Below are 21,159 nucleotides of genomic sequence, written 5' to 3'. Positions count from 1 at the left end.
CTTGCTTCTTGGTCATGATGTTGTGCAGGAATAGAAACCCTGACTAAGACACCAAGCATCTGGTAGGGTCCAGGCTGCAGGCAGGATGCTGGGACAGACAGGGGTCTGGTGTGTTTCCTCCCTGATGTCTCCTGGGGCAGGCTATGGCATGTGGATGGGAGGCTTGCTCAGACACAGGCATAGGAGTCAGACGTGGCAGGGCACTAGGCTGTTCCGACAAGGGGTAGGTACCACAGGAAGCTTTTGAGCAAAGTCACCATCCAGCTGTGTGGAAATGGGCTGGGGCTTGCTAGACAGAGAAAGCGGCAGGGCTTTTAAATGCCACACTAAGCTCCGGGCCTAGGAAGCAGAGGAGGCCACCCACAGCCACATATCCCATTATCCTTCCTGGGTCCAGAACCTGGGTGGGGTTCAGCAGGTTACTTTCCAGCTCTGTCACATCAGTCGAAGGTGACTCTCCCAGTCAGGAGCCTGGCTGGTCCCTCTCTTCCTGGCCCATGTTTGCTCACCATGGCAACAGCACTCTCTTCTTTCGGTCTGGGTACACCTTAGAGGACTAGCAGCCCTGCATCAGTCTCAGTCTCCTTCCCTGCCTCATGACCTCTCAAGACTCCTCCATCCCTCTCAGTGACTGCCTCCAGGCAGTAGGGGATCGAGCCTGGTCGGAGGGGAAGCTGCACTCTCATAACCACACGATGGCTCTCTCATAACTAACGAGAGCCAAATCTTACTGTATTTGGGTCCAGGAAGCTACTTGTCTGGAGGGGCTGGCTGGACCAGATCTCTGGACTAGATCCTTCCACAATGGGAAGGCAAAGACCAAAGAGGGAGATGGCTGGGCGGTGTTGGCACAGCTGTGCCCTGGATACATGTGGTTAATCCCTAGACTTTTCAATTGTGAGTCATTTTAAGCAAGATCGAATTATTATTATTATTATTATTGTTTATGTGTGTTACCAAAGGAGGCCCAACGTGGTCAACATTAAGCTAATGCTTCCTGTTGTTTCCTTCTCACAAGACCACTCTAACCGAGGTCTCATCACTGTCACAGTACATTGCATCAGCTTCCTTACTGCTCTTCTTACCTCCCCTTTACAGTGTATCATCCATCCATCTACCCATCCATCTACCCATCCATCCATCCACCCTTCCACCCATTCATCCACCTTATCTATCCACTCATCCATCCATCTATCCATCCATCCATCCATCCACCCTTCCACCCATTCATCCACCTTATCTATCCACTCATCCATCCATCCATCCATCCATCCATCCATCCATCCATCCACCCTTCCACCCATTCATCCACCTTATCTATCCACTCATCCATCCATCCATCCACCACCCCTCAGCTATCATTCTTGTCCATCAATCCATTTTCACCATCCATCCATTAATTCATTCCCCACCATCTCTTCATCATTCTCTCCCTTCAGTCACCATCCATTCATTTCCTTCAGCCATCATCAATTGTCTGCCTGTCCATAAGTCTGTCTCTCTATCCATCCTCTACCATTTGCCAATCCATTAGCTCATCCATCTTTTCTCTACTCATGCATTAGGGTCACCAGTGTTCTACTGTCCCTTTGTTGTCAGCCTGTCATCCATTCCCAGTGTACTCTAGGGAATGTCGTTGGACTCTGCACTGAGGACACAGGGGAACCAGCCAGCAGCAGCCTCTGGGATGGGCCACACTTGAGCTAACTAGGTTTCTATAAGCATGGACAACAACACGAGAGCAGAAGACACACACAGGAGGGCCCGGGCACTCACAATCACACAAAACTTACATCGAGTCCTGGTTCTCCGGGTCTGCCCTGAGGAAAGACACAGAGGGCGTGAGGGAGGTGGAAATGGGGTGTTAGACACTCAAATGCTGGGGAGTGTAGTCCACTGGGCTGGTCACAGACAAAGGTGCAGGGCAGGATAGCGTCACAGAGGTACAGTAATTAGTCCAGTGGGGTGCAGGGACTCAGAAGGGTGGCGGGGATGAGCCCCAAAAGCTGAGTGACATGGTGGGCATTTGGTCCCTGTGGGCAGGGTGGGTACCTTCTCTCCTTTGGTTCCTGGCAACCCAATAAGGCCTGGTGGGCCAACAGGTCCCTGGGTAGAGAAGGAGAGGGTTAGCAGAGGCATGGCAGGCACAGGATGCAAAAGCTCTGGGATAAACAAAGCTCATGATACTCACAGGCAGGCCGTGAGGGCCTCTCTCACCCGATGCACCCTTTTCTCCTTTGGCTCCATCTAGGCCCTGGAAATGAGGACAATGAGTTAGGGGAGGGGTGGGATTGACAGGTCAGGAAAGCTGGGTCTGTGTGGAGACTGAGGTGTGCATGGAGGGTGGAAGAGAGATGAACTCCAGGCTGTCAGGCCTAGCCCCAGCTGGCTCCCTTCTTCCACACATGGGGTGGGGGTGGCCCTGATGGCTGTGGTCACCATCAGGGCCACTGAGCCACTTTGACTGCCACCAGCCCCTTGAAGGCCAGCCTCGGACCAGGACAGTCAGTCGATGTCTCTTCAAACAATCATGTGTTGAAGCTTACGTTGCAGGATACTGGATCGCACTGTGAACCCCCAAGATTGTGTTATTTACTGGGAAAACCTATTTTTAGTTGTGGTGGGGCTCAGCCTTGGCACACCTTTAACCCAAGAGCTTTCTGCTTAAATATTGTAAATGGTATTAAATGAAGTCAACCATAGGTCAAAAGGCAGAGCAAGCCACCAGTTGACAGGAAGTGAACATAGGATACCAGAGAGAGTGAGAGGGAGTCAGGAGGACAGAAAGAGAGATGCACAGGAAGTAGGAGGGGGGACATTCAGTTTGAAGGTTGTTTTTTTTGGGGGGGGGGTGCATTCCTGGTGGGACACTGACTGAGGTCAGCTAGGTGGTTTCGCTGTCTCTCTGAGCTAGCAGGCTTTTACCTCAGCATTTGGCTCCCAAGTCTTCATTGGTAAAGTTGAACGATTGAGACTTTGTTAAACAACAACAACAACAACAACAACAACAAATAAACAACAAACGGGACAAAATAGAACCAGAAGCAGTGCCTGGCTGCCCTACCAGGCCAGGGTTCTGTGACTCAGAGTCCCCCAAAGGCCTACAAGCTGCAGAGGGAGATACGGATCCTGTCTGACAGGGGCTGAGGCAGGCTAGGTTTCCACTCTGTGATTGCCTCTCTTGGCAAACGGCACGTGGCACAATCCACTTGAGGTTTTGACTTGAGAGACCAGAATAAGACACATTTGAAATGCATACCAATGCCAAGACCTTCAGGTCCAGGCGGTGGGCAGAGAAGATGCAGATGTGCCTGGGTGAGAGCTGGGAAGGAGGCATGGAATGGGGGGGAGGGAGAGGGAGGTGGGGAAATGGTCTGGAGGAAGGGGAAGGCCTTTAGGGTGTCTAGGCAGAGGGAAAAGGAAAGGACAGAGTCCCAAACATGGAATGGGGCTGCTCTGGGGACACTGTCTAGGGCCCTGGGAATGTATGGGCTATACAGTGCACTGTACAGATGGGCTGTCCAGCAGCAAACTTTCTGAATGAGCAGGGGGTCTCTGTACTCACCTTGGGACCCTGTATCCCCTGAAGGCCCTGAAGGAGGAGAGAGCAGATCAGTCAGGCTTACAACGGAGAGAAAACTTTAAGGCCGAAACCTTGAATCAGGCTGCTCACTGGCTCCTGTGGCTCTGACAGGAGCTCTGCCCTCTTGACCTTATGTCCCCCCCACAACCTCCAGCTCCCGTGGAGAAGCCTCCCCCCTCCCCACCCTGGACCACCACTCCCAGACCCAGCCACACCCCACTCAGTATCCCTGCTGCTATAAGTTAAACTGTTCTTACCATGGGGCCAGGGGGGCCAGGAGGACCAGGGGGCCCTGGTTCCACTATGATCTGGGCCTGGGGAGGTTTGAAACGGGTTAGTTACCCTGTGCCTGTTACCTCTCCTCTGCTCATCCTCTGGAGCACCCCACAGGCTTGCAAGCACTTCTGGGTGCCACACCCTGAACCCTGGGGCAGGGCTCCTTCCTGTTCCCCAGAAGTGCCCAACATGGGGTCTCAGCTGCAAGTGGGATGAAGGACATAGTCTGAGACTCCATCGCCCCTCCCCTTTCCAGCTGCTCTTTGTTGGGTCAGGCTGGTGGCTTCTCGGTAACCAAGGCTCAGTGTCCCCACCAGGCTTGGGTTGAGTGTGGGGAGCCCCCAGGTCCCCGTTTCTCCTTACCAGGCTCTCCTGTAGATGGTCCGACGCCGACTCTCCTTTTTCTCCCTTGGGACCATCAGCACCCTACAGGGCAGAGTGGCCAGTGAGCTTTTCTTGTTCATTCTGAGGTCACTTCCCTCTCAGCTGCCTCCCACCCACTGTAGCACCAGGTCTTCTAGAAGAGCAGTTAGCGTCCCTAACCACTGAGACATCTCTCCAGCCTCTCTCTTTTCTTTTCCCCCAGGAAAATAATTTTACTTCCTAACACAGTAAACATATCTACCCAAATGTGTGCACCTTGCACATCTACGCACAGATTATTTTCATGTCACATCCGCTTTGAGAGCTAAAGTGCAGTAAAAGCTGCCTTGGTTGAGATATGCAATGTCTGGTTGGCTACCCTTCTATTGCGGCCTCAGGAGCAATAGAAATGCTGAGGACAGTGGGGGCGTTTATTGCCCACTGCTGTCCAGTTCTGTGCTGTCACTGGGACTGGAAAGTTTACTCCACGTCAGGAGTGGGGAAACCGAGACCTTGGGAGGTTCAGTTGCTGTGCTGTTGGTCTCCAGGGCTGAGAGGTGGGGCAGCCTGGGCTACTTAGCCATCCAGCTGAGTGCTTTCTGCCTGGCTGGGCCTCCCTACCTCACCTGCAGGGGCTGTGGACGTTCTAGGTTGCAGGGCATTTAGGTGAGGATCCTTGACCCTGGTAACATCAGCAAGTCCCTAGGGTGGGACCCTGTCCAGCCACCTACCGGAAGGCCTGACAAGCCCATCTCTCCTGTTTCCCCTTTGGGCCCAGCTGGCCCAGGCTCTCCCGGCTCTCCTTTTGGTCCTTTGGGACCCTGAAAGCCACCAGAGAAAGGAATCAGTGGACATTGGTGAGCGTTCTCCTCTCCCTTGAGCTCCACAGGTCTGACCACACCTACAGGGCATCTCACACATGCCATAAGATCTGACACTCTCACAAAGACACAATACATGCAGGTAATTGGTTGGGTGAAAGAACGCTGTCACTCAAAGCAAACAAGCATGTTCTCTCTCTCTCTCTCTCTCTCTCTCTCTCTCTCTCTCTCTCTCTCTCTCTCTCTCTCTCTCTCTCTCTCTCTCTCTCTCTCTCTCTCTCTTCCCATCTCTATCCTCTCAATCTTTCTGGGTCACCTTGAATTTCTGATCCTTCTTCCACTTTCTAAGTGCAGGGGTTACAGCCACCAAACCTTATACTCTAATTTTTGCTTGTAAGTCTCCAGCTCCAGCCCAGTTAGCTGGGAACACTGGCCGGATGAGCAGGGGGCTTTGGGGACACTCTACTTCTGCATGTTTGGGACAGCTTGTGAAGGCTGAGGTGTTCCTTCTGGGATACTCGGGAGGCCAACTTTTTGATTTTTTTATTTTTCATTAAAGATTTCATTTATTTCTTTTTTTTTATGTGTATGGTTTTTTGCTTACACGTATGTCTGTGTACTGTAAAGATTTCATTTATTTCTTTTTTTTATGTGTATGTTTTTTTGCTTACACGTATGTCTGTGTACCACATTAGTGCGGTGCCTGCAGAGGCCAGAAGAGAGAGTTGGATCCTTTGGGACTGGAGTTACAGATGGTTGTGAGCTTCCAAGAGGGGGCTGGGAACCAAACTCAGGTCCTCTGCAAAAGCAGCAGGGGGTATTAACCACTGAGCTGCCTCCCCGTGCCTTACTATTTGTTTGTTTGCTTGTTTGTTTGGTGGTGCTGGGCTTGAACTCATGGTCTCATGTGTGCTAGGTAAGTGCTCCACAGCTGAGCTACACCTCCGGCCCTCTGTGCTCAGGTGTCAGGAGCTTTGAGCGACAGCATTCCTTCACTCAACCAATGGCCTGCATGTATTACGTCTTTGTGTGGGTGTCAGATCTTAGGACAGGTGGGAGCTGCTGTGTGGTTGCTGAGGTTTGAACCTGGGTCCTCTGGAAGAGCAGTCAGTGATTTTAACCACTGAGCTGCCTCTCCGGCTCTCAACCAATTATGACTGGTCCAAGATGTGCCTCCTACTAGGGACCCAGCAGTAAAGATATATCCATACATATTGAGTGACACCTGGGGAGAAGCTCACTGAGGTCTGTGTAGGAACACACACACACACACACACACACACACACACACACACACACACACACACAGTACAACACTGACATAGAAACGAACGACTCAAACCTTCTCTCCATCAATTCCTGGAGCACCAGGCAATCCAAGTTCACCCTGGAAGGGAACAAATGGCGAAATGGTACTGTGCCTCCCTTAGCAATCCGCGGGTTAGTGGCCCAAGGGTGAGGACTGCGGTCTCCCTGGTCAGCTCATGGCCCCTTGGGTTGGGTCCCTGCAGGTGGCCTTCCAGGAAGGCGTCCATTTGTGTCTCTCTTTGTGTGTTCAGCCTGCTGGGCGGCTGGAGCTGTCCCTGCAGGCTGGGGTACTTAAGATGAGGGCTGGAGGGTTCAGTGATTTGTTCTAGGTCGCTGACGCCAGGGATGCTAGTGTCAGAACCAGACCCTGCCCAACCTGGGGTCTTTGCCTTGAGACAAGGTTGAGTGTTGAACAGGTATAAGCCACAGGATGGCTGTGAACATCTGGGCCACCATATGTCCTAAGGGATCCATCGCTCAGTTTTGGGCTCTCCTCAAGAGTGGTAGGTAGGGTCTAAAGAAGTGATGTGGCTTGTTTAGGAAGGGGCAGGACCCTTTTCTCTGAACCCCACAAGCTGGGCTAGGATGACAGGATGAAGTTTGGGGTACATATGACAGAGAGGAGAGATAGGACTTAGAAATGAATGCTTAGGGTCCCATGAGTTCAGTAACACTGACCTTGGCTCCAGGGATCCCTGGTGGCCCAGGAGCTCCCTGTGGTCCGGGAGGACCCTGTGTGCAAAAGATCAAGCCAGTTATCAGGGCAGTTATGGTTCGACAAGCCCCTGCACTGCCCACCAAGCCTTCCTACCTAGCAGCTTGCTTCCCACCCAGTCATATCAGCTCTTCTGACATGCAGCTTGGTTTGGCCTTCAAGTCTACAGAGAGGCCAGCAAGAGGGCATTGGCCATCGGAGGAGACTCTGGTGTCCACGGCTGGAGGTCCCTCTGCCCTTGTGGAAGTTCTCTTCTATGAATTTCTTCATAACACCCTCCTGCCTAAGACTTGGCAGTGGCCCTTCCTTGTCCCCGTGTCTCTTCCTGGCATTCATCCCAAAGACACAACCCAAGCAATGGCTTGGTCCTGCCAGCTCTGCTGGTCCTGTGAACTCTCTGACCATCTGGCTCTGCTGTCTGCTGCTTGCTGTCCCAGACGTTCCTCAGGCACACAGTAGAGGGGATGTGTCCACACTGTCTCCAGTTCTGACCTCATTCCTAAGCTCTTGGGCCAACACACTCATGGCCTCACCCAGAGGTCACACCGTTCCCAGGTCCTCCCATCCGTCATAAGTTCTCTTCCCAGCTGCACTCCCCCTTGTCGGTGTCCCCCCCCCCCCCCGTGATGTCTCTAGACTTACTGCCTCTACCCTTTCCGTCTTCTTTAGGTCCAGCTCGGTGCCTCAAGATCTCCCCACACTAATGCTCACAGTTAAACAGCTATCCGGCTATCTCCAATACACCGCTGTTTTGATATTCTCAGATTGAACCAATTATAGCTCCTGTTGCTTGGAATATTGAGTCCTCCTCCCACTCTAGTACCCACATCTACCTCTTCATTCCCTGTACTCATAAGGATTCTACTACAAGTTTCCCATAAGCCTGGGGCAAACCATGCACCTCAGGCCCATATCACACCACACCACACCACACCACACCATGCAGGCCAGTGTGGGCCATAGTTACCATCAACTTGTACTTCCCGGAGGCCTGTGGGAGGTGACTGGAATTGATACTTAGGCAGAGTCAGGCACCGATAGTCTCTAATGACTATCTGACCCCACTTCATATCCCTCCTTAAACCCAAGAGCAGCTAGCACTCATCTCTTTCTGGACTGCTGTCAAGAGACCACGTAGGTCCTGAGGCTCCTTGGTCAGGTTTGTCCTTGAAGCCCCAGTCCCAGCAGTGGTGCCTGGGAAACCCCTAGAGACGCCCGCTCACTGGAGGGAGTGCTTTCCTTTTCTGCGTTGGCCCGTGGGAAGCTCAGGGCTTCCTGAGTCACATTCACAGAAGGTCTCTCAACCCGGTGCGCAGCTCCACACAGGACCAATGGACACATTTGGTGCCTGATGAAATCAAGACCTCTGTGCTCAACTCTACTTGGTCCCAAAAGTAAGACAGAGTGAGCCATTGCTCCCTAGGGGGTGTACATAAAGGGTGCAGCCAGAGCCCGCTCTTACCTTTAGGGCATCTAAGATCCTGCCGTCATAGTCGATTACCACCGTGTCACCTTGCTCTCCCTTGAGGCCCGGGGGACCCTGAGGCAGGAGAGGAAGAGCTGCATCATAGGTGACATGTAAGCTATCTCTGTCACACACATGTCACAGGCATGCCTGTGCACCACGGTGGTCATCAGAGCATGCTGTTCCTTACGGGTCAGCTCTGCATCGTGTGCAGGCCACATGAGGAAAGTGCGAGGGAGCCTGGGGCCAACTGAAGAGGCTCAGTTCTCAGGGAAAATGCAAAACCTATTTTTTTTTTTTTTTTTTTTTTTTTTTTTGAGACATGGTCTCACTGTGTCGCCATGTCTGTTTTGGAACTAGCAATGTAGACTGAGTTGACCTCCAACTCAGAGATCCTCCTGCCCCTCCCCCCCAAATCCTGGGATTAAAGGTGTGGGCCATCACTTCCCACTAGATCTTGAGACTTTTAGATGTGTCCAAATGAAACAACCTCCCAGCCACCCCAACTCCCTGTCCTGTCAGACACTGTGGGGACCCAGGAGGCTGGTCTCCCCATTATCCCCAGAGCTCACTGATATGGCTAGTCTTGCAGGCCAGCTTAATCTGGGGACTCTGTCGCCACCTTCCATGGAATGATGTGTCGACCACCACACCCGCCCACTTGGTTTTCACACTTGTTTGGTTAAGCGCTTTAATTGAGCCGTTTCCCCAGCTCCTTGAGGATCCCAGGTATGTGATAGCTTAGGAACACATTGCCAAGGATGGGATTCGAGAGTCTGCATAAAGACCCAGCCATGTGAGGCAGGTCAGCTATCCAGGGAATGCACAGGACATAAAAAGGGAAAGAGCTCTGGAGAGAATAAACATGTGTCTGTATGGATGTGAGGCTTGTCAATAATAAAATTGATAGCCTGTGGCTTAGGCAGGAAAAAGGAGGTGGGACATCCAGGAGGCAGAAAGGATTCTGCCAGGTGCGGGAGATTCACCCAGGAAGATGTGAGGAGACAGACATACAGTACCTGAGCACAGGTAACCAGCCGTGTGGCGGAATGTAGATTAGAATAAATGGGCTAATTTAAGTTATACGTTAGTCAGAGAAGAGCCTAGCTATATGGCTAAAGTATTTGAAAATCTATTTTGAGTCTGAGTCTTATTTCTGGGATGGAGAAACAGACCTAACTTCTACAGAGAGCCCCCGACTCTTCCTGGCTTCCATTCAAATCTCGACGGCTGACACCTGGGAATTTTCACTCCAGCAAATCAGATCATCTGCGAAAGGACTGTATTCTTCTTAAGAAACATCACAGACTAGATTGTTAAAAACTGCGGATGAAGTATGCCTCGAGTCCAACCTCCTTGGGGCATATGTATTAAGGAGTTCTTGGATCAATGTTTTATCTCTCCCGACTCCCTTCTCCAGCTGCAAGCCTTCAGTGTCCCCCCCCCCCAAAAAAAAAAAAAAAGAAAGAAAGAAAAGAAAAACAAAGTCTCTTCAAGGACAGACTTGTGTGGTTAAGGAAACCCAGTACTCAGGCACATAGTTTCCCTAATGTCTGAGGTTTAGGTAGCTTTAAAACCCCAGATCTCTCTCTCTCTCTCTCTCTCTCTCTCTCTCTCTCTCTCTCTCTCTCTCTCTCTCTCTCACACACACACACACACACACACACACATATAACTGGACCACTTTGGTACCTCTCTCTCTTACTGCCTCCACTTGACTCTCTCCAAGTATTCATCATTACATTTCTAGGTGCTGGTGACACACATGAGTTGGTTACAAAAGATCTGGGGCTGGGAGCTGGTGAGATGGTTCAGCAGTTAAGAGTACTTGCTTTACTTGCAGAGGGCTAGGAAAAGCAAGGCCATCGAAAAGCAGGCAAAGTCACGCCTAATGAGAAACCAAAGACCAATGTTTGAATATGCAAAGAAGATTCTAGAAGAGTATACAGTCACCTGTGAAGGGAGAGAGCTCTTACTTAACAACAAGCTGGGAATCTTCCCTTAGACATCCATATTTTAAGTTTTACTCTAGGCATGTGTTATGAATTTTTTAAAAAGAAGTATTCACTTATTTTATGTATATGAGTACACTGTAGCTGTCTTGAGACACACCCGAAGAGGACATCAGATGGTTGTGAGCCACCGTGTGGTTGCTGGGGATTGAACTCAGGACCTCTGGAAGAGCAGTCAGTGCTCTTAACCGCTGAGCCATCTCTCCAGCCCCATGAAAAAAATTTAAATCACCAAAAAAAAAAATTAAGGAACTAGATGCCTAGGGCTTGTGGTCTCACCAGCCCTCTGAGACTCCTGTTGGGTACAAAGGGCTTCTGAAACCACCCGTGTGACCAGAAGGGGTGTTGCTTACCCGGGGTCCTGTGGCTCCATCCATGCCTGGGTGACCGGGCTCCCCCTGTGGAAACACATGGATGCCTGCTGGTGTGTGCGACTCTTGGACCCTGTCTCATCCCTTACTCCTCTCTTCCCCAGAGTCCAGGGCCCATGTGCTGGGGCCTCATGGTCCATGCATAAGAACAACCTTCCACACTCTGCAACTGGGGATTTTGAGGTCCAGGAGCCCCAAACAACATGAAGCCTTAGCCCAGAGCTGGACCTGAATTAGGCCTGGCTAACTGATCCATGGCCACTCGCCCTCAGACCACCCTGCTTGTGATTCAAAGGGGACCCCTGGGACAGGCCCTCCTGGGACCCTCTCTGTACAAGTACAAATTAAGAGGTAACCCCCTCCCCCAGAGATAGTGTCAGTGGGGTCTTCCAGGTACTGGGTGGAGCTTAGTGATGTCACCTTTGGTCCAGGATCGCCATCTACTCCATTCTCTCCTCGGGGCCCCACATCCCCTGGCTCACCCTGAAATGGGGGAAATACCAGTGAAAGGAAGCAGAGGTGCTAGCCTGGGCCCCCGGGGCCTCATGCTCGGGACCCTGGTGACCCTGGCCCTTCTGGGCAAGGGGACGGACACAAGGATCTCTTTAATCCCAGGGGGATTTGGCACCACGGCCATCCTCTTCTGGTCTGGGTCTTGGCACAAGTCTGGGGTAGCTGAAAGAGACCTTGCGTGTGCACATGTGTGCAGGTGCACATGCGTGTGAGCGCACATGTATGTGTGGAAGTCGGGGAAACTGAGGGCTGCTCCTTAGGCATCATCTATAGTGTCTTTGGTTTTGCATTTGAAGCAGGGATTGGAACTTGCTACCCCGGCAAACCTGGCATTCAGCAAGCCCAGGGAGCTGCTGGTCCACGGTCACAGTGCTGAGGAGCCACGGTGCTTAGCTTTTCAAAATCAATCAATCCATCAATCAATCTCTCATCTATCTATCTGTCTGTCTGTCTATCTATCTATCTATCTATCTATCTATCTATCTATCTATCTATCTATCGTTCTTTTGAGATAGGGTTTTTCTGTGTAGCCTTTGCCTTCCTCAAACTCACTCTGTAGACCAGGCTAGCCTTGAACTCACAGAGATCTGTCTGCTTCTGCCTCCTGGGTGTTGGGATTAAAGGCATGTGCCACGACCACCCTTAAATAATTTTTATTTATTTATTTATTTTTTTTGGGTTTTTCGAGACAGGGTTTCTCTGTGTAGCCCTGGCTGTCCTAGAACTCACTCTGTAGACCAGGCTGGCCTCGAACTCAGAAATCNGCCTGCCTCTGCCTCCCGAAAATAATTTTTTAAAAATGAATTTATTTTTACTTTATGTTCATTGGTGTTTTGGCTGCATGTTTGTCTTTGTGAGGGTGTCAGAGCTTGGAGTGACAGTTGTGAGCTGCCATGTGCATGCTGGGAAATGAACCCGAGTTCTCTGGAAGAGCAGCCAATGCTCTCAACCTTTGAGATATCTCTTCAGCCCAATACATTTATTTATTTATTTATTTATTTTTAATTTAGCTTTTTTTTTGAGACAGGGTTTTTCTATGTAGCTCTGGTTGTTCTGGAACTTGCTTTGCCGGCTGAGATGTCCTAGAACTCACAGAGATCCATCTGACTCTGCCTTTGGAGTGCTGGAATTAGATGCATGTACCACTACCTCCAGCCACCCTTTTAAAGACGTGAGTTCTGGGGATCAAATCCATGTCCTTGTGCTGGCTGTCTCCTCAGTCTCTCTCTGTCTCTCTGTCTCTGTCTCTCTGTCTGTCTCTGAGTCAGAGTCTTACTCTGTAGCCCAGCCTGGCCTTGAACTCAGATTCATCCCCTTGCCTCAGCCTTTTGAGTGCTGAGATTGTGGGTGTGCACCACCATGCTTGTGCCGAGAGACATTTGGAGGCAGGCTGGCTAGGACTTGGTAGTTGTGGCAAAGGGTTTGAGGAACAAGATGTGCAAATAGCATTTTGCTTCCAGCTTGGCCCTAGGCAGAGGATGGGGGACCTAAGGTGGGAACCAGAGGGACTTTGGGTAAGGAGAGACATTGCCTGGATCAGATGCCGCGTTCCTGCCAAGGCGTCCAGGGTCCACTGCTTCCTCCCTCTGGCTCACCCTGGGAGTTGGCTCATAGCCCCATGGTGTCAAAGGGCCAGGATAGGGGCATCTCCAGGTAGATGACAACTTTGGAGTGTGGGTGGAGGCAGACTTTGAGGAGGAGGGTGTATACGTACCTTGGGCCCTGGGGGTCCAGGGAGTCCTGGCTGGCTGGGCATCCCATCATCCCCCTGTGGAGATAACAGCTGGGGTTGAAGGCATCCCACATGTTGGCCATACTTTTGAGTGGTCCAGCTGGCTTCTACCTGTTCTAGATCCACCGCACACCTGTCTGGTTCAGGCACTAGTGTCAATTATCCTCTATACTTAGCCCTCTAAGGCAGGGTCTGAGTCAGATCCAACTCAGTCCCTACAGCAGCCTAGAGCCAGTTTCAGTGGACACAGGGGGTGAACAAGTGAATGGGAGCAAATCCACTTATGCAACAAACAGCATCTCTCGGGGACCAGAGCACACAGAGTCCCTGCTTCATGGAGCAAGAGGGAAATCAACATACAGTACTGTGCCTGGAAGTGCTGAAGGGCTGGGAGGGGACTGTGGGGAATGGAGAGGGACTTGGGACATCCTTCTGCCGCATGGGACACGGTTGCTAAGATGCGGATGGGGAGGAGGTAGCCAGCTTGTCACAAGGCACATTTGTCAGTGCTTGGTTTTCAGTGATCCAGAGGGCTGACTAAAGGGGACCCCAGCTCAAACCCAGTCTCAGGAGGGTCTAGGGTGAGCCTGGCGTTTGCTTTCCTCCCCTTCTTCCCCTTCCCTCATCCTCTCCCCTTCCCTTCTCTCCTATTTCTCGCCTTCCCTTTTCCTTTCTTTTGAGATAGGGCCTCTTGTATTCCGGGGTGGTCTCGAACTCACTATGTAGCCAAGGGATAACCCTTCTGCCTCTGCTTTCTGAGTGTCAGGATTACAAGTGTGTGCCCAGTTTGTGCTGTGCTGTGTGGGGGTCAGACCCAGGGCTAGGCAGGCATTTTGCCACCTGAGCTATTTCCCTAGCCACAAGAATTTGCATCTCTGGCAGCGATGGTGACAGTGCTGGCCCCAGGACCACACTTGAGGACCCATGGTCAAGCTCTGAAGAGAACATGGGCATGAGGAAGGGGAAGAATGAGTGAATCTGGCTTCACGGAGACACAGGACAGGGCCCGCCACAGTAAGAGCCTGGGTCTGGTGAAAAAGACCTGGCCTTTGGGGAAGCCCTGCCCCACCCTGATCCTCAGCCCCCGCCCTTCTCTCCAGCCACAGGGTCCTTCTCCTCACCTTCTTCCCAGGAATGCCAGGATCTCCCTGCAGACAAAACAAGATGAAGGTGTGAGGGAGTCTGGCCAGCAGACCTCTGCCCCTTCTGGTATAAGTGGCACCAAAGACCTTAGCCTGCCTCTGTCCAGGACCCCTGGGGACCTAGGAGACACACACACACACACACACACACACACAAACACACAAATACACAGACTCACACACAGACACACAAACACACAAATACACAGACTCACACACAGACACAGACACACACACACACACACACACACACACACACACACACANACACACACACACACACACACACACACACACACACACACACACACGGAATCAGTCAGCCTTTGATTCTTCCTCTGAGCTTGGGGAAGTCACTGTTCTTTAAGATGGGGAGAGGGCACCCCCCCAGCCCCAGATGGGTGTTGGAGTTTAACAGGCTTGCTAATTGAAGCCCTTTACCTACCCTCTGTCCAGTGACCCTAGATCCTGCACAGAGAACTCAGGTTTTCTTTCTACCTCAGGTACTGCCTAAGCCCAAAGAGGGAGCCCTGGCATGGGGAGGAACTTCAGAAAACTAAGGTGGCTGAAGACATCTGATCATACCAAAACATGTAAAGCTTCCCTCATAATTGTCACAGCTAAGAAGCAACCCTCACAGTCTAGTGTGAAGTCAAGGCAGGAAAGATCTTTCATGCCCCCATTTAATAGGTGAGTACTGCACCCTACAGATGCAGTACCCTTTCTCCCCTTTGGACCCAGTATCTTAACCCCACTGCCTCAGTTTCACTGGGGGAGGTCGGGAGAGGAAGGTGGGGAGTGAGGTCAAGGAGCAGGAGGGGTGCTGAGTACACACCTTGGGTCCTGGAGGTCCTTTGGGGCCCTAGAACAAGAGAAGAGAAGGAGTTATATGGGGTGGGGGCTTGGGGAGTGGGAGGAAGCAGGAAGGTCAGAGTTTAGGGTTATCCTTGGCTGCATAGTGAATTTGGAGCCAGTCTGGAATCCATGAGACCATGTCTCAAAAAACCAAATCAGAGTTAGTGAGATGGCTCAACCAGTAAAGATGCTTGCACCAGAGCCTGCCGATCTTAGCTTAATCCTTGGGACCCACACAGCGGGAGAGAACCAGTTCCTCCAAGTTGTCCTCTGACTTCCATGTTGGTGCTGTGGTGTGTGTGTGTGTGTGTGTGTGTGTGTGTGCCCATGCCACCATATACATGCAAAAACAAGACCCAAAACAAAAAGAAAACCCAAATCCAAACAATAGTACATCCTCCCAAAAGGAGCCAAAACTAAAAAAAAAAGGAATGAGATTCTGACACATCCAAAAACTTGGATACACTGCAAAGAAACTGTGCTCTAAGGGGTGGGGTAGGGATGGGATGGGGGTGGGGTGGGGGTGGGGGTGGGAGAGTCATTCTGAAAGTTGTGCATGAGGCCTGAGAGATGGCTCAGTAGTGGACACTGAGCCCTCCAGGTGCTCCTGGGTCTGTCTTGCCATTTCCTTTTTATCAAGCGTGACACCACATCTCAGAGGGAAGAGGCATATGTGGCTAGAAGCAGCATTGTTCAGCCAAGTTCTAGGACAAACTCCTGTGCCCTGAGCAGTGGCTGTGTCAGGGCTCAAAGTGACAGGTGAATTGCAGACTTTCACCCAGGAAGGTGAGGTCCTAGGACTCTGCGCAGGCTGGGGACTAGGCCCATCCACATCCCTATGGACAGAGGGATGCTCACACAAGCCCCAAATTATGAGTGCACGCCAACATAATTCTGGTGTGAGTACATGAGGGTTTATCTTGTCACCTTGATCAGATTCATTAGTCACCCTGGAAACACACATCTGGTGTCTGCGAGGGCATTTCCAGAAAGGTTTAACTGAACAGGGATGATCTTCTAAAAGTGGGCGACACCATGGACTGTTGTCCTGGGCTGTATAGAAGAAGGTGGTTGAAAAATAAATAAGGGGCTGGAGAGATGACTCAGTGGTTAAGAGCACTGACTGCTCTTCCTGAGTTCAATTCCCAGCAACCACATGGTGGCTCACAAGCATTTGTAATGGGATCTGATGCCCTCTTCTGCTGTGTCTGAAGACAGCAACAGTGTACTCACATACATAAAATAAATAAATAAGTCTTAAAAAAAAAAAAAGAGGAGTGGCTGAGCCCCAGCATCCGTAACTCTGTTTCCTGAGAGCTACGACGTGACCAGCTGCTCCACGCACCTGTTGCTACGCTTTCCCCACCACGATGGACTGACCGCACCCTCAACTGTGACCCAAGATTAATCTTCAAGTCACTTTCGTTAAGTATATTTTGTCATAACAACGAGGAAAGTAGCTATTGCAGTGGGAAAGAGGCTTCCATCTCTAGGAGCCACACCCCTGAACTCCAGCCCTGCAAACACCCTGGACACTCACCGTCTCGCCATCTTGTCCTGGCTCTCCTATGGGACCCTAAGGAGGTATGTGAAAACATCAGTGAGCCTGAGTCTCATGCCACGGCACGGGCAAGGGTTCTAAGTTGAACATCCAATTCACCTTCATTCAATCCCGAGAAATGGTTTATGGTTCCCACTTCACAGATGAGAAGGTTGAAGCTTTGGAGTTAATGTGACAATGGATGGATGGGCCAGTTGAGAGGATGGGCCCTATAGGGCCTCTGGTGGTAGTGAGGTAGAGGAGTGGGCTCTGGACTGGAGGGAAGGACAGAGTGGAGTCTTTGGGCTACGGTGAGAGAACTCACCTGGCCTCACATGGCCTTAGGGAGAAGCTGAGGCTCATTAGTTAGTGCTGAGGGGGAGGGAGCAGGGAGAGGGGTAGGGGTTAGTGAAGAATCGCAGTTAAAGAGCAAACCTGCGGGACTCTGGGTCATAGACGGGGTGAGAATTTGGACTGAGCTTGCAGCTCAAGGTTAGGGTCCACGGGTCTTTTAGGGTTAGACGTGGGTTTCAGGTCAGGCTCAGGGTTAGAGCTGGGGGGCGTGGGACAGGGTTTGAGGTCGGTGTCATGATGGGGACTAGGAAGCAGGCCTCTGCTAGATTTAAAGGCAGGTTGTATGAGGGTCTGAGTGAGGGCTGGGCTATGGACGGGCTTGAGGCTAGAGTTGGATCTAGGCTGAGTGTGTACAATCGATGATGGCTGGAGGTAGACCTACTAGGAATATTGCTGGTTTGGAGTCGGCTCTGGGGATCGGGGCTCAGAGTGCATCAATATAGGACCAGCTCTGGGAGGCCCCAGTTCCATGCTTTCTCTTACCGTTGGGCCTTGCGCTCCTCGGGGGCCATCTTTCCCAGTGTCACCAGGAGGGCCCCGGGCCCCAGGTGGTCCAGGAGGCCCAGGTGGTCCTGCAACTCCATCTTGCCCTTGGGCTCCCTGAAAGACACATGGGTTGAACTGACCCTGAGGATGAGGGTGAGGTGAGGGTTAGGGGCTTCCAGAGATGAGCTCAGATGGGCAGTCCCTGTGCCTTCCTTTCCCCCAGCTGTTGAGGCAGTCACAAAGGATGGCAAGTCTTTGATATTAGGCTCTGGCAAGAGGGGACCTTGGTGGAGCAGACCCAACAGGACCTTGATGCCACCTTCTAGCATCTGAAGCCTGGATCTGTTGTCAGGAGGAGAGCTGACATGTGGTGGGTGTGTGAGGCCGAGTGTGTCCTACAAGAACTTACTGGTTGGTCCTCTCTTGCTGCACTAAAAGTGGCAGACATGTGTGGGTGGGCATCCAGTATTTATTCACCCAAACAACCACATGTGGGTATTTGCAGTAGCTTTCTATGTGACTGTCTGAAACGGAAGCTCTCAAAATGTCCTTCCCCAATGGAGGGGCTGAGCTGCTGTCATAGTCTGGCATGCCCCTCAGCCATAAACCAACAGGAACAGGCAAAGCCCAGCACCTGGGGGGGGGGGGTTGCTGAGGCAGGAGGATTATAGTCAATTTAAGGCCACCCTGAATTACAGAATGAGTTCCACAGCAGCCTTGGCTACAAAATGAGATATTGTCTCAAAAACAAGACCAGAGCTGAGCAGTGATCAGTGTACAGTGATCCCAGCACATCACTCAGTGGGCAGGGACAGGAGGGTCAGGAGTTCAGGTCATCCTTGGCTACATAGTGTATTTGAGGCCAGCCTGCGGTACATGAGACCCTGTCACAGAAAATCCAAGCCAGGGCCAGCGAGATGGCTGGACCATCAAGGTGCTTGCAGCAGAGTCTGACCACCTTAGTTCCATCCCCAGCACCCACAGAGTGGGAGGAGACAGCCAGGTCCTCTGACTTCCATGCTGGTTCTGTGATGTGTGTGAGTCCACACACGGTTACATGCACACACACACACACAAACCCAAACTGTGAACTCAAACCAAAACAAAGGAAAACAAAAACTAGAAAGCAACAACACCCCGCCCACCTGAAAAAAAAATTAAATTTCTGATAAATCAAAAAACTTGGACACTGTAGGGAAACTCTGCTCGGCAGTAAAAATAGTTCTGGGCCTGGAGAGACGGGGCGGCTCCGTGGTGAAGAGCACTTCCTGCTCCTGTAGAGGACCCAGGTTCAGTTCTTGCCACCCACATCTGGTAACACAACTGCCTGGAACTCCAGTTCCAGGGGAATCTGACCCCCTCTGTCCTTTGCAGGCACTGCACACACAGGGTACACGTCAATCATGCAGGCGCAGGCGCACACACATGCAAACATACATAAATAAAAATATTAAATACATCTTACAAATTATTTGAAAAGTTACATGCCATGTGATTTCACACACCCGATGTTATTGAACGGAAAGTTAAACATTGAAATTAGTGGTTGCCAGGGTTAGGGATGAGGGAGGGAGGTGATCCTACTGAAGGGATCTTTGCGTGGTGGTCACATGAGTCCATATATGTTAACACTCTGTAGAAGAAAACATACCTGCACACACACACACACACACACACACACACACACTCATTCATACATACACACAGTTGTGCACACTCATACACATACATCCATGCACACACATAATTGAGCACATACTCATTCACACATGCTCTCTCTCTCTCTCTNCTCTCTCTCTCTCTCTCTCTCTCTCTCTCTCTCTCTCTCTCTCTCTCTCTCTCTCTCTCTAGCGCAGACACTCATGTACACACAAGCCTGTGTAAACCGGTTTGTAATCTCTGAGTAAGGCTGGTGGGTTGAATTATCCTGTTTCCAGATTTCTAGGACAGCCCACAGTGGTGCATGCTGTCACCTTAGGCACAGTTGGATGAAAGATGCACAGGATGATGACTACACATGCGAGGGAGTTTACAGTGATCTCTAAATAAAAAGGCAACAGGCAGTGGAGAAAGAGCCTCACGCTCTTGTCACTCAAATTCCCTAACTCTGTGCGGGAGGTTAGTACCAACCAGGTCAGACCTCAGGCATGCTGAACCCCCACTTCATGGCCCACCCTGCAAGAATGGTGTGACTGGCATGGGTGATGGGTTCTGGTGTCTGGCAACCAAGATGGGAAGAAGTCCTGTGTGAACCCAGCAAGCACTTCCTATAGATAGTCTAATGCTGCATCTGTGAGCAGTGGCCCAGGGCCAATTGATCTTTTATCTTGCAGATAAAGTGCCTGGGGCCTGGGGTAGTAATTACTTATCTAAGGCCACTAAGAAAAGTTAAGCCTTCTCCTGTTGTTGCCAAGGGAACTGGTCTTTTAAAAAATTAATTTACCATTATCATTATTATTGTTGTTGTTTTTCAAGACAGGTTTTTTTCCTGTATAACCCTGGCTGTCCTGGCATTTGATTTATAGGCCAGGCTGGCTTTGAACTCATAGAGATCCACCTGCCTCTGCCCTCTGCGTGCTGGGATTTAAGTGTGTGCCACCACACCCAGCTTTATTTTTATGTGTTTTTTTAATTTAAATGTTCATTTATTTATTGTATGTGTATGGGTGTTTCTTCCCCCTGCATGTATGTCTGTGCACCGTGTGTGCCTGGTGCCCGTGGAGGTCAGGAGAGTGTTAGCTCTCCTGGAACTGGAGTTCAAGATGCTTGTGACAGTGGTTCTGGGAACTGAATCTCCGGCCTCTGGAAGAGCAGCCGGTGCTCTTAACTGATCAGCCATCTTTCTAGCTTCCATTTTTAGTTTTTTCTCCCACTGTGTGTATGTGTATATGTGTGTGTGTGTGTGTGTGTGTGTGTGTGCACATACATGGGCACACATACATGCATGCGTGCATGTATGTGTACGCATGTGGAGGTCTGAGGTTGACTGGCAGCATCCTCAGTATGATATCTTCCACCTTACTCATTAAGCCAGGCTCTCTCAATCAAAGCCAGAGCTTGGTAGGCATCGATAGTTGATAGTCTCCCTAGCCAGCTTGCCCTGGGGCTCTTCTGTTTCTGCCTTCTGAAGCTGGATTTTCAGGCAGGCTGTCACACCCGCTGAGCACTTTCCTTCTGTTCTGGGGTCCTGCCGGAACTGCAACGGGTCTTTTTCAGATATCCTTTTCAATATGTGTATCCTCCCTTAACAGGAAAGAGCTCGCTTTTCTCAAAAACTGCACTTCACGTACGTGTCACTCAGTTCGCTTAGTAAATGACTGGCAGCTCTCTGTGTAGCTACCAAAGAGTTCTAAGTCTAGACCCCAAATTAACACTGCGATTGGGTCAGCCTGTCTCAGTAAACATGAGTAGACATTCCTGTTTCCTTCAGTACTGAGTCCAGAGGATCCCATTTTCTCCTGCTGTTCCTTGGCTCATAGCTCAGAGGTTCCAGATTGGGAGTTCCGGCTTGGACTCAACTTAGCAAAACAGAGGCTTTTTGATCCCCCAACCGCCGTGAGGGCTTTTATTTCTGGTTTTTCTTTTCTCTTTCTTTCTCCCCCTCCTCCTCCTCCTCCTCCTCC

General features: G+C 50.9%; 1 protein-coding gene across 1 annotated transcript in view; it reads right to left on the bottom strand.

The window, feature by feature from the left end:
• Nucleotides 1-21,159, bottom strand: part of Col23a1 (collagen type XXIII alpha 1 chain) — a 295,946-nt gene that overhangs the window by 5,208 nt on the left and 269,579 nt on the right. The window contains exons 9-25 of the mRNA XM_021212924.1: nt 17,534-17,650; nt 16,697-16,732; nt 15,137-15,163; nt 14,281-14,307; nt 13,142-13,195; nt 11,335-11,397; nt 10,897-10,941; nt 8,529-8,606; nt 7,030-7,083; nt 6,386-6,430; nt 4,954-5,043; nt 4,223-4,285; nt 3,841-3,897; nt 3,566-3,592; nt 2,192-2,254; nt 2,053-2,106; nt 1,794-1,820 (exon numbers count right to left, since the gene is read on the bottom strand). Coding sequence (XP_021068583.1) covers nt 1,794-1,820; nt 2,053-2,106; nt 2,192-2,254; nt 3,566-3,592; nt 3,841-3,897; nt 4,223-4,285; nt 4,954-5,043; nt 6,386-6,430; nt 7,030-7,083; nt 8,529-8,606; nt 10,897-10,941; nt 11,335-11,397; nt 13,142-13,195; nt 14,281-14,307; nt 15,137-15,163; nt 16,697-16,732; nt 17,534-17,650 — 927 coding nt within the window. The remainder of the gene's footprint in view (nt 1-1,793; nt 1,821-2,052; nt 2,107-2,191; nt 2,255-3,565; nt 3,593-3,840; nt 3,898-4,222; nt 4,286-4,953; nt 5,044-6,385; nt 6,431-7,029; nt 7,084-8,528; nt 8,607-10,896; nt 10,942-11,334; nt 11,398-13,141; nt 13,196-14,280; nt 14,308-15,136; nt 15,164-16,696; nt 16,733-17,533; nt 17,651-21,159) is intronic.

This window comes from Mus pahari, chromosome 14 (genome assembly GCF_900095145.1).
Source record: "Mus pahari chromosome 14, PAHARI_EIJ_v1.1, whole genome shotgun sequence".
Classification (NCBI taxonomy): Eukaryota; Metazoa; Chordata; class Mammalia; order Rodentia; family Muridae; genus Mus; species Mus pahari.
The sequence above is the reverse complement of the archived record's forward strand: the minus strand, read 5'-3'. Positions and strand labels throughout refer to the sequence as shown.